Below are 12,309 nucleotides of genomic sequence, written 5' to 3'. Positions count from 1 at the left end.
AGGAATACCACAAGAGGTAATGACTCACAAATTAAGTGAAGACCCATCGTATCCCCTGTCAAACAAAAGAAGAGAAAGCAAGGAACTTTTAAAAATTAGGTGATTCAAGATGAGGTTCAAAAATTACTAAAGATTGGGTCTATCCGTGAGGTAAAGCATCCTAATTGGTTAGCCAATACTATTGTGGTAACGAAGAAGAATGGTAAGTGGCGAGTTTATGTAGATTACATAGACCTTAACAAAGCTTGTCCTAAAGATTCTTTTCCATTACCACATATAGATCAACTAATTGATGCTACTGTAGGACATGAGTTGTTAAGCTTTTTAGATGTGTATTCAGGATACAACCAGATCAAAATGGATCCAATAGATGAAGAAAAAACTTCATTTATAACATACAGGGGGACTTACTGTTATAAAGTAATGCCTTTTGGTCTCAAAAATGGTGGTGCAACATATCAAAGACTAGTGACCAAAATGTTTCAAGAACATTTGGGAAAAACAATGGAGGTCTACATAGATGACATGCTTGTTAAAACTCAACATTCAGGGGATCATATATCGCACTTGTCTGATACGTTTCAGATCTTGCGAAAATTCATTATGAAATTAAATCTGGAGAAATGTGCATTCAGTGTTGCATCAGGTATGTTTTTGGGTATTCTTGTTTCTAACCGTGGTATTGAAGTGAATCCCGCACAGATTAAGGCCATTGAAGAAATTCCTGACATGCTTACAAGTAAAAAAGAAGTGTAGAGGTTGATAGGAAAAATTGCAGCATTGGGGAGATTCATTTCTAAATCAGAAAAGTGCTTTAAGTTCTTTTAGCTCTTAAAAAGCAAGATCACTTCGAATGGGCTGAGGAATGTCAGCAGGCACTCAAAAATTTGAAGACATTTCTGTCAAATCCGCCATTGCTCACAAAACCAAAGGCTGGGGAAAGACTGCTCATCTACCTTGCTGTCTTAGAAGTAGCAGTAAGTGCTATTTTAGTCCGTGAAGACCAAGGTAAACAATCTCCAATCTATTATGTCAGCAAATCTTTATTAGATACGGAGACGCGATATCCTCAATTAGAAAAGCTAGCACTTGCATTAATCATTGCATCTAGAAAATTAAGGCCTTATTTTCAATGTCATCCTATCACTGTAGTAACTGCTTATCCATTACGCAATATATTACATAAGCATGAGTTATCAGGTAGGTTAGTCAAGTGGGCTATAGAATTTAGTGAATATGGCATCACATACCAACCTAGAACCGCGATAAAATCTCAAGTGTTAGCAGATTTTGTGGCTGATTTAGCCAAGGAATGCAATTAGAAGAAGAAAAAGAATTACAAGTGTTCAACTGATCTAATCTGGGAATTTAGACCTTATTTATTGATGGTTCGACTAATGTGAAGGGTGCAGGCTTAGGAATTGTTTTGGTACCACCTACGGGCAAAATCATTCAACAAGTCATTAATGTCATTCTATAACTAACAATGAGGCAGAGTATGAAGCTGTGATTGCAGGTTTAGAACTGGCATGAGAACTTGGCATTAATCAGATTATTATCACAAGCGATTCGCAACTCGTAGTTAATCAAATTCTGGGTACTTATACGGCCAAGGAAGCACAGATGCAACGGTACTTAGAGAAGGTACAAGATCTGATTAGGTAATTCCAAACCTAGAAAGTTACGCAAATACCAAGAGATGAAAATGTCGAGGAAGATGCCCTAGCTAATCTCGCATCTGCGGCAGACGTGGCAAGCAATGAAAATGCTTATGTAATTCATTTGTTTCATTCAGTGCTCGATCCAGACAAAAATGAGGTAAATTTTAATAACTTAACCTAGGATTGGAGGAACGAGATTGTTGCTTTTTTGCAGTATGGTACCTTCCTTGAAGACAAGAGAAAAGCTCACACGCTTTGAAAAGGGATGCTTGATATGGTTTAAAGCAACGCAATATTTATCGAAAAATGTTCGGTGGACCCTTAGCAAGATGCCTCGGACCTTCTCAGATAGAATACATAATGAGAGAAATACACGAGGGGCATTGTGGAAATCACGCCGGAGGAAGATCACTGGTAAGAACCATAATTAGGGCAGGTTATTATTGGTCCAAAATGGAGGAAGAAGTAGAAACATTCGTGGCTAAATGTGATAATTTCCAAAGGTACGGTAATAACATGCATAGACCTGCAGAGTTGTTACATCCGGTCATTGCACCGTGGATTTTTATGAAATGAGGGATGGATATCGTGGATTCGCTACCACAAGCAAAAGGCCAGGTAAAATTCTTGCTCGTACTCACTGACTATTTTACTAAATGGGTGGAAGCAGTAGCATTCAAACAGGTGCGAGAAAAAGAAGTTAGAGATTTCATTTAGCAAAATATCATATGTCGATTTGGTGTGCCAAAGGAGATCGTGTGTGATAATGGCCCTCAATTTATAGGTGCATAAATCACAAAGTTCTTTCAAAGTTGGCAGATTAAAAGGATTACATCCACACTTTATCATCCGGTGGGTAATGGACAAGCTGAGTCAACAAACAAAGTCATTATCAACAATTTAAAGAAACATTTGGAGAAATCCAAAGGTAATTGGCCAGAATTGTTACCTGGTATTTTATAGGTATACCGCACAACACCAAAAACAAGTACGGGAGAAACACCATTTTCATTGGTTTATGGAGCTGAAGCTTTAATTCCAGTTCAGATAGGAGAGCCAAGCACAAGGTTTACACAAGAGTTAGAAGAGTCTAATGACGAAAAATGCGCATAAATCTTGATCGACTTGAAGGAAAAAGAGAAACTACATTAATAAGAATGGCAGCACAAAAGCATGTCATAGAACGATACTACAATCGAAAAGTACGCCTAAGATTCTTCAAGATTGGGGATTTCATGCTCAAAAAGGTTTTTCAATCTATGAAGGCAGCCAATGCGGGAAAATTAAGTCCAATCTGGGAAGGACCCTACAGTATTCATGATATCGCAGGGAAAGGAGAATACGAGCTGGAAACGATGGATGGCAAGATACTACTTTCACATTAGAATGTTGTTCACCTGAAGAGATATTATTTCTAAGGAATACCCACGGTCAGGTATCTATATTTTATAATTTAATTTTTGAATTGTTAAAATTTTACTAACGATTTTAGATGATAGACAAAAAGTTAGCCCGTACTAAATGATGAATCACGACCTGCAAGGCACGTGGAATAAATTAAAATTCTCGATCTAGGGTTATAACTATTCTAATAGAAATTAAGACGGGTTAAGTAGTCTTCATTTATAATCGCACCTCCGAGTCCCGTGTGTTTTTCCTTTTCAGGAAAGGGCCAAATGAGAGGAATAATCAAGTGCGTGAGGCTTCATACTTCAACGCTCAAACACTTGGGGGACTATATAATATACATAGGCATGTGTATAAAGAAGGCAAAGAAGATTGAGAAATATTCAAAGATCAAGCCTGAGAAGTTCACTCATTGAAAGGGTCAAGTGCAGAGCAAAGTCATGAGCTAAGGCCAAAGAAAAACCTTATCATAGTTAGGGTAAAAGCAATATACTGAAACAGGTTATAAATAAAAACCTTGTGTTCATTTTCTCTTTTGAAATCTGTTATAAAAAAAACAGTTACGAGAAATTTATAGAAGTAATTCAAATACATGTAAAGTGTTATTCAAAACTAGACAAAGTTCAAATAAAAACTTGTCAAAGTTATTTGAAGAAACATGTGTATTCCTATTTCTTTTATCGTATATTAACACCATTATGAAGTTGAGACGTCTTCTTCATTAAGTGTCGGATATAAAAAGGCCTTCTTTTATAAAATTCATGATTAATTCAAGTATTCATGAAATTAATAGAAGCATTTTTGAAGAATAAAAATGCAAGTTATTCAGTAAGTCCTTAAAAATAAAGGCAAGAATAAACAAAACAGAAGTTCAAACAGCAACGGAAACTTCTTAATGTTAAAAAGTTTAGACTAAGTATTAACTTAGTCATAAACCAAAAGTTGTTTATACAAAGTGCCCCATAAAAGGTTTGGGGACTTAATTTTTTCAAAAAACCCTTAAAAAGACCAAGGGTCACAATCACATACCACCAAAAGAAAAAAAAACACAAAGGAATTCAAACAACATAAACTTTTCATTGAGAAGATGAAGGAATTGAAGCAGGGATATCAACAACAGCAGACTCAACTTGACTTGAAGGAATGGGGATACCCGTATCATCTTCAACATTTTCAGAAACTTCAGCCACGGGAGGAGAAAAATCTTGGTTCTGCTGAGTCTTATTAATAGTCTCTTTGATCTTGGTTAACTCAGATTCCAAGTTAAAATTCTCCTGGCTAATTTCAACGAGGGTATAATGGTGAGAATTTAAAAATGTCCAACTCACTTCAATGACAGTTTTATCTTCAAGAATATCGTAATCTCTTTCCCAGTCAGCAATTTCATTTCTTAACTTTTCATTTACAGCCAAGGCAGATTCATAAGAAGCTTGACGAGAAGCGTGGGAATTTTATAAAGAACAAACCTTATCATAAGATACCCGGAGGTCTTCTTGAGTTTGAGTCAAATTTTGGACGAGTTCAGACATATATGTATTAAACATACCAATTCGTTTCGAGCCGTTGGATTATCAAAATCCAACGGCTGTGATGGGCTATCACAAAAATGAGGTCGTTTGGGGATGAGGTAGACCTGGACCGGGTTATTATATTGGGCTGGGGTTTGGAACGGCTAAGGGGGTTTTGGGCTTAACCTGAATTGGCCCAATTTTGAATTAAAACAACCCTTTCTCAATTAAACATTATTTTCTTTTCCTTTTCTTTTCCTCTTTTTTCTCTTTTTTTAAATTAAAAATTCTAAATTAAAACTCGTAAATTAATCGAATTTGCAAAATTAAAATAATTACCAAATTATAAAAAAATTCCTTGATCCTAAATTAGAAGAGAAGAACTACTATTATAAAATTAAAGCTAAAAAATGCAAAAATGAACTGTTTTGTGATATTTATTTTTAATGAAACAAATAATTAACTAATTAACCTTAGAAATGTAACAAACACAACCTAAATGCAATGTATGGTATTTTTGGTATTTTTCATGATTTTTAATAAAAATTAAACGTGCACAAAAATGCAAATAATTAATAAAAATGCTACAAAAATCCTATAAAATGGCAAATAATTGGAAAAAACCTATTTTCTTGAATTTTACAGGAGTAAATCATATAGGGCAAAAACCAAGTGCTCACAGCTACCCCTCTTTACTCGGATACACGAAGAGTTTTCGTGCAAAGATAAAGTGAGCGGTCACGAGCGATTTTTGCCCGTTTGAATACTCCGTGGTAAGAATTTTTGAAAGATTTGACCGCACCTTGCTTCCGAGGTTGTTTACATATCCTTGGCTATAAAGGAATTAGGTCAGTATAGTTCGGGAAGTTTCAGTAGCTGGGACTACCAGGAAGATATGATTTTACTGTTGCTGCTGCTGCTACTGCTACTGCTTGCGGAAATCCTTATTACACCAAGACAAAATAAAAGAAGCTAGACTAAACTATAATCTATGAATTACAAAAATCCTATCTACATATATTCAAATTTGATATTGCAGTTTTTGCTGCTCTGTTGACTTGTACTCTCCAGGTGAGCTTCCCTTGTTGCTGATTTGAATTGCATTCTGAAGTGAATTCCCTTATTTTTTAGGTGGGCTCCTGATTGGCAACACTTGAACTGTCTTCCTTCGAAATTTGGATTACCTTCCCTTGTTCTCCAGGTGGGCGCCTGATTGCTGGAAACTTGAACCATCTCCTCTTGTTACTTGAAAATGTTTTCTGTTGTTCTTGAACCATTTTCCTTTGAAACTTGAACTATTTTCCCTTGTTCTCCAGGTGGACGCCTGATTGCTGAACTCGAACTACTTTTCCCTCGAAACTTGAATGGTTTTCCCTTGTTCTCTAGGTGGGCGCCTGATTGCTGAACTTGACTTGTTTTTCCTTGAAACTTGAGTTGTTTTCCCTTGTTCTCTAGGTGGGCACCTGATTGCTGAACTTGACCCGCTTTCCCTTAAAACTTGAACTGCTTTCCCTTGTTCTCCAGGTGGGCGCCTGATTGCTGAAACTCGAACTGCTTTTCCTTGAAACTTGAACTGCTTTTCCCTAGAACTTAAGCTACTTTCCCTTGTTCTCTAGGTGGGTGCCTGATTGGCAACACTCGCACTGCTTTTTTCTCGAAACTTGAACGGTTTTTCCTTGTTCTCCAGGTGGGCGCCTGATTGCTAAACTTGAACTGCTTTTCCTTGTTCTCCAGGTGGACGCCTGATTGCTGAACTTGAACTATTTTTCCCTCAAAATTTGAATGGTTTTTCCTTATTCTCTAAGTGGGCGCCTGATTGTTGAGCTCGGACTGTCTCTCTTTGAATCTTGAACCGCTTCCCTTTGAAACTTGAACCGTTTTTCCTTGTTCTCCAGGTGGGTATCTGATTGCTGACTCGAGCTGCTTTCCCTTGAAACTTGAACTATTTTATCTTGTTCTCCATGTGGGCTCCTGATTGCTGAACTTCAACCGCATTCCTTTGAAATTGCTTTCCTTTAAAACTTGAACTGTCTTCCCTTGTTCTCCAGGTGGGCGCCTGATTGCTGAACTTGAACCTTCTTCTCTTTTTACTTGAAATTGTTTTCCCTTGAAACTTGAACCATTTTCCCTTGTTTTCCAGGTGGGGGCCTGACTACTGGACTTGACCCATCTTCTCTTGTTACTTGAAACTATTTTACCTTGTTCTTCAGGTGGGTGCCTGATTTCAACAAAACAGATAAAACAAAAGAAATTTTTCTGCCCCAGTTCTATATTGGGAACATCTGCGAGTGTTAACCGATTCTTGTTTTCAAAATAAGTTCTAAGCTAAATTCCCTTATCCTAAAAAAAATTCAAATCGAGTCTCATCTCAAAAGTGAAAAACTTAAATGCTAAATTATACTTCCCAAAAGTAGAACTCTCGTTAGACCTTGTCATTTGCGAGGGTCTCAAAACTTACTAAATCCTGTTATCCAAGAGGGTACCGAAAACTTACTGCCGAGCCTGTCTGGCACCTGCTTTCCTCACGGAGGATTTCTCCGGAACAAACGAAATTTCTTGCCCTTTTTTCAATCAAAAAAAAATCTCATCAGTTTGAAGATGTGGTGGCTAGTTTGCGGCATTCTTACTGAGGGTGGCCTTTCCACTTCCATGCTTTGTTCTGCTTAGCTGCATCCGACTGGCCAAGAATTGTTTCATCTTCTGATTGAACCTTAACCACGAAATCCTGAATGACCTGAGTGCCCTATAGTGAACCTGCTGCTTTAACATATTTGTCTTTACCATCTGAACCTCTGTATTTCTCCCCACAATTCACGAAATCACTTGATCACTTGAAACTCGGCTAACACCTTATTTTCCATCTTGCATCATGCTATTTCTGGCATGCTGTGGCCACACTTTGCTTTTGCGCAATTTGAAAGTTCGTAATAAGCTTTGCAATCCTTTCTTTTGCTTAGCAAGGCTAGCATTGAAAAAGCCTTAGAGGAGTACACCCAAAAGGAAATGAAATGCAATGACTTCAAGAATTATGAATAGAGAAGAAAAATCAAAACAGAAGGACTGTTTGAGGAAGTAAAGGAAAATGGACTTATTTGAGTGAGGCTGCTGGCAACAATGATCATGACATGAACTTCAGATTAATCAATCTAGTCCATTTAGTCAATCCTCTTTCAGTCATCACACTTTATGCCTGGGGTTCCCGTAATCCAGTTCCTTTGCAAAGTTAACAACCTTATTCGGCTTGCGGTGCCTTGAAGGGTTTTCACCAGCAAACCTCTCTCATTTATTCATCTCTCAACTCACTGTCTCCTTACGATGCCCAGTGAGGGTTTTCACCAATAAGACTCTCTCATTTTAATTTCTCTCCGCTTTCGATCGCCTTACGGTGCCCGTGAGGGTTTTCACCAATAAGACTCTCTCATTTTTTCATTTTTCCTCCTTAGAATAGAGTGTTGCCCTTGATATGAATCACAACTCTACTTTCTCGACTTGGCATCCCTCGAAGATTGATCGGAAGGTCTTTCTTTAGACCGTAATGTGGACTTTTGGATAGGGTTACAAAGAAAGGATATCACAAAGGCTCAAAACAACTTGAATGAGTTCAAAATTACAACTTTTGGAATCATGTCTTTTATAGAGTCACAACTTCTACCCCAGTTTCTTTGCCTGAGTGCTTTGAATTTCATATTTTGACGGGATCGAACCGTGAGGATGCCAACGTATCCTTAAAAGAAATCAGGTCGAACGTAGTTCATGACATAGGAATTGCTTTGTTGTTGTTACTTTTCCTTTTTTTTCCTTTCTCTCTTTTCCCTTTTCTTTTCTTTTTTTTTTCATTTTTTTCTCTCCATTTTTTTTCCTTTTCCATTCTTTTCTTTCTCTTTTTCGCTTCTCTTTTCCTCTTTTTCTTCTTTATTTACCTTTTACGTTCGTGTTTCTGAATTTTTCTACTGATTCCAAAAGAGGGGTATGAAATAAAATAAATAAGGCTTAAAAGGGTAATAAAGGATAAAGTGTTTAGATAGCAGAATAAAATGCCTTCGTCATTCCAATCATCAAAACATGCCAAGTACAAACAACAATTATACAAACCAAAGAAAACATACATAATATCTTTCAACTGCATTAGAATTGATAGCCATATCTACACATTTGACTTATATATCTATTAAATATAAAGCACCATTGGACAACACTCTCGTTACAATGAACGGCCCCTACCAATTTAGGGCAAACTTGCCTTTCGTTTCAGCCTGATGTGGAAGGATTCGTTTCAATACTTGTTAACCCACTTCAAATTTCCAGGGAAGCACCTTCTTGTTGTATGCTCTTGCCATTCACTTTTGATATAACAGGCCATGACACACCGCTGCCAATCGTTTCTTGTCAATTAGACTTAATTGCTCCATACGGGTTTGGACCCACTCATCATCATCAATTTCGGCTTCAGCAACAATCGAAATGATTGGAATTTCAACTTCCGCGGGTATCTTTGCTTCAGTTCCATATACCAATAAATAAGGAGTTGCACCTACTGAAGTGCGAACAATAGTGCGATGACCCAACAAAGCAAAGGGCAACTTCTCATGCCATTGCCTGGAATATTGCACCATTTTCCGAAGTATCTTCTTTATATTCTTTTTGGCTGCCTCGACTGCCCCATTCACCTTAGGGCGGTATGGGGTGGAATTTCGATGCGTAATCTTAAACTGTTGGCATACTTCTTTCATCAGATGACTTTTAAGATTAGCACCATTATCTGTGATGATCACCTTTGGGATTCCGAACCGACAAATAATATTTGAATGAACAAAATCGACCATTGCCTTTTTGGTCACAGATTTGAAATTTTTAGCTTCAACCCACTTACTGAAATAGTCAATGGCCACCAGAATGAACCTGTGCCCATTTGATGCCGCGGGCTCAATAGGTCTAATGACATCCATACCCCAAGCAACAAAGGGCCACGTTGTGGACATTGTGTGCAATTAAGATGGCAGAGAATGAATCAAATCTCCGTGTACTTGGCATTGATGACACTTGCACACAAAACTGATGCAATCTCGCCCTATGGTGAGCCAATAATAGCCTGCTCGAAGGATTTTCCTTGCCAGAACATACCCACTCATATACGGTCCGCAGACTCAAGAATGCACTTCGGTCATGATAGTTGTGGCTTGTCTAGCATCTATGCATCTCATCAATCCAAGATCTAGAAGTCTTTTGTACAAAACTCCTCCACTAAAGAAAATCCACTTGCCAAACATAGAATTGTTCTTTTTTGATCCCCCGTGGCTTGTACCGGATATACCTCCGACTTGATGTACTCCCTGATATCATGGAACCAAGGTTCACCATCAAGTTCTTCTTCCACTATGTTACAGTAAGCATGCTAATCGCTGACCTAAATATGCAAAGGGTCAATATAAGCTTTATCTGGATGATGCAACATTGATGCCAGAGTAGCCAAGGCGTCAGCAACCTCATTGTGGATCCTAGGGATATGCCTGAACTCCACTAATCTGAATTGCTGACAGAGATCCTACAGACATTGTCAATACGGTATGAGTTTCAAATCTTGAGTCTCCCATTCTCCCTGAATCTGGTGAACTAACAAATCTGAATCTCCCAAAACCAGCACTTCCTGGACTCCCATGTCCACAGCTAACCTTAAAACCAAAATGCACACTTCGTACTTAGCCATGTTGTTGGTACAATAGAAACAAAGCTGAGCAGTGACAGGGTAGTGGTGCCCTGTTTCAAAAATGAGTACAGCTCCTATTCCAATACCTTTCATGTTAGCAGCCCCATCGAAGAAGAGTTTCCAACCGGGCTTTTCATCCTTCTCGACCTCATCAATATGCATTACCTCTTCATCAGGAAAGTAAGTCTTCAAAGGTTCATATTCTTCATCCACCAGGTTCCCGGCCAAGTGATCGGCCAAAGCTTGGGCTTTCATCGTCGTCCGAGTCACATATACGATGTCAAACTCCGTGAGCAAGATCTTCCACTTTACGAGCCTTCCTGTGGGCATGGGCTTATGAAAGATATACTTTAAAGGATCCAGGTGAGAGATGAGGTAAGTAGTGTAGGATGACAAATAATGCTTCAATTTTTGTGCTACCCAAGTCAAGGCGCAACATGTCCTTTCAAGGGGAGTATACTTAACCTCATAAGATGTGAACTTCTTGCTGAGATAATAGATTGGTTGCTCTTTCCTGCCAGTGATGTCATGCTGACCCAACACACAATCAAATGAATTATCCAAGACTGTCAAATAGAGAATAAAAGGCCTCTCGCGTTCCGGTGGGACCAACACAGGTGCATTCGACAAATACTCTTTGATCTTATCGAATGCTTCCTGACACCCATCAGTCTATTTGACCACAACATCCTTCTTTAGAACTTAAAGATGGGATCACAAGTTGTCGTGAGCTGAGTAAAAAACCTGCTGATACTGTTCAGCCTCCCTAGCAGACTCATCACCTCGGTCTTATTCTTTGGCGGTGGTAATTCTTGAATAGCTTTGATCTTTGACGGATCCAACTAAATGCTCCGCCGACTGACTATGAACCCCAATAGTTTCCCATATGGAATACCAAATGCACACTTTGCAGTGTTGAGCTTAAGATTGTACCTGCGATGCCTCTGGAAAAACTTTCTCAAATCTTTGACATGGTTTGACTGCTTCTTGGACTTTATGATCACATCATCCATGTAAACATCAATCTTCTTGTGTATCATGTCATGGGATATGGTCGTCATTGCCCTCATGTAAGTTGCCCCAGCGTTTTTCATGCCAAATGGCATGACCCGGTAGCAATATATTCCCCACGGCGTGATGAATGCTGTCTTTTCCGCATCTTCCTCATCCATTAAGATCTGATGGTACCCCGCATAACAGTCCACAAAAGACCCAATCTCATGCTTGGCACAATTATCAATCGAAATGTGGATATTTGGCAGTGGGAAATTGTCCTTTGGACTTGATTTGTTGAGGTCACAGTAATCAACATACACTCTGGTCTTACCATATCTCTTTGGCATAGACACAATATTGGCTAACCACGTGGGATACCGCGTGACTCGAATGACCTTTGCATCAAGCTACTTTGTGACTTCTTCTTTAATCTTCACACTCATGTCGGTCTTAAACTTCCTTAATTTCTGCTTGACGGGAGGGAATGTTGGATCAATTGGCAATTTATGGACCACCAAATCGGTACTCAATCCTGGCATGTCATCATACGACCATGCAAAAATATCCTTATATTCAGACAATGCTTTGATTATTCCTCCCTGATTTGGGGTTCAAGATGGACATTTATCTTGGTTTCTCTAACATTAGCTGGATCTCCTAAATTTATTGCTTCTGTTTCATTCAAATTAGGCTTGGGTTTTTCTTCAAAATGATTTAGTTCCTTACCAATTTCCTCAAATGCTTCATCCTCATCATATTCTGTTTCATCATCACACTCTATTTCTTGGATTATTATTTCAGAATTATATTGACTTTTAAGACTTGGCCAAAGATTCTTCATGCATGTCATGTCATTGAAACCAGCATAAAGAGAACGATACAAAGAAGAAAACAAAACAAAATAAGAACTATTAGGAATGATGGAAAAGGGAAATTGCATTTCATTAAAAATAAAGGATAACAGAGTTTGTACATCAAACAAGCGAAAAATAAAAAAAATCTGGGTCGTAACCTAGATAGAAAGGAAAACAAA

At 38.3% G+C, this 12,309-nt stretch overlaps 1 protein-coding gene across 1 annotated transcript; it reads left to right on the top strand.

Moving 5' to 3' along the window:
- The first annotated feature begins 504 nt into the window (after positions 1-504).
- Positions 505-1,322, top strand: LOC142180777 (uncharacterized). The gene is made up of 3 exons (XM_075252849.1): positions 505-646; positions 829-1,008; positions 1,201-1,322. The coding sequence occupies exons 1-3, from the start codon at positions 505-507 to the stop codon at positions 1,320-1,322; spliced, it is 444 nt and encodes a 147-aa protein (XP_075108950.1).
- The last annotated feature ends 10,987 nt before the right edge of the window (positions 1,323-12,309 follow it).

The sequence above is a fragment of the Nicotiana tabacum genome, chromosome 5 (assembly GCF_000715075.1).
Source record: "Nicotiana tabacum cultivar K326 chromosome 5, ASM71507v2, whole genome shotgun sequence".
Taxonomy (NCBI): domain Eukaryota; kingdom Viridiplantae; phylum Streptophyta; class Magnoliopsida; order Solanales; family Solanaceae; genus Nicotiana; species Nicotiana tabacum.
The sequence above is the reverse complement of the archived record's forward strand: the minus strand, read 5'-3'. Positions and strand labels throughout refer to the sequence as shown.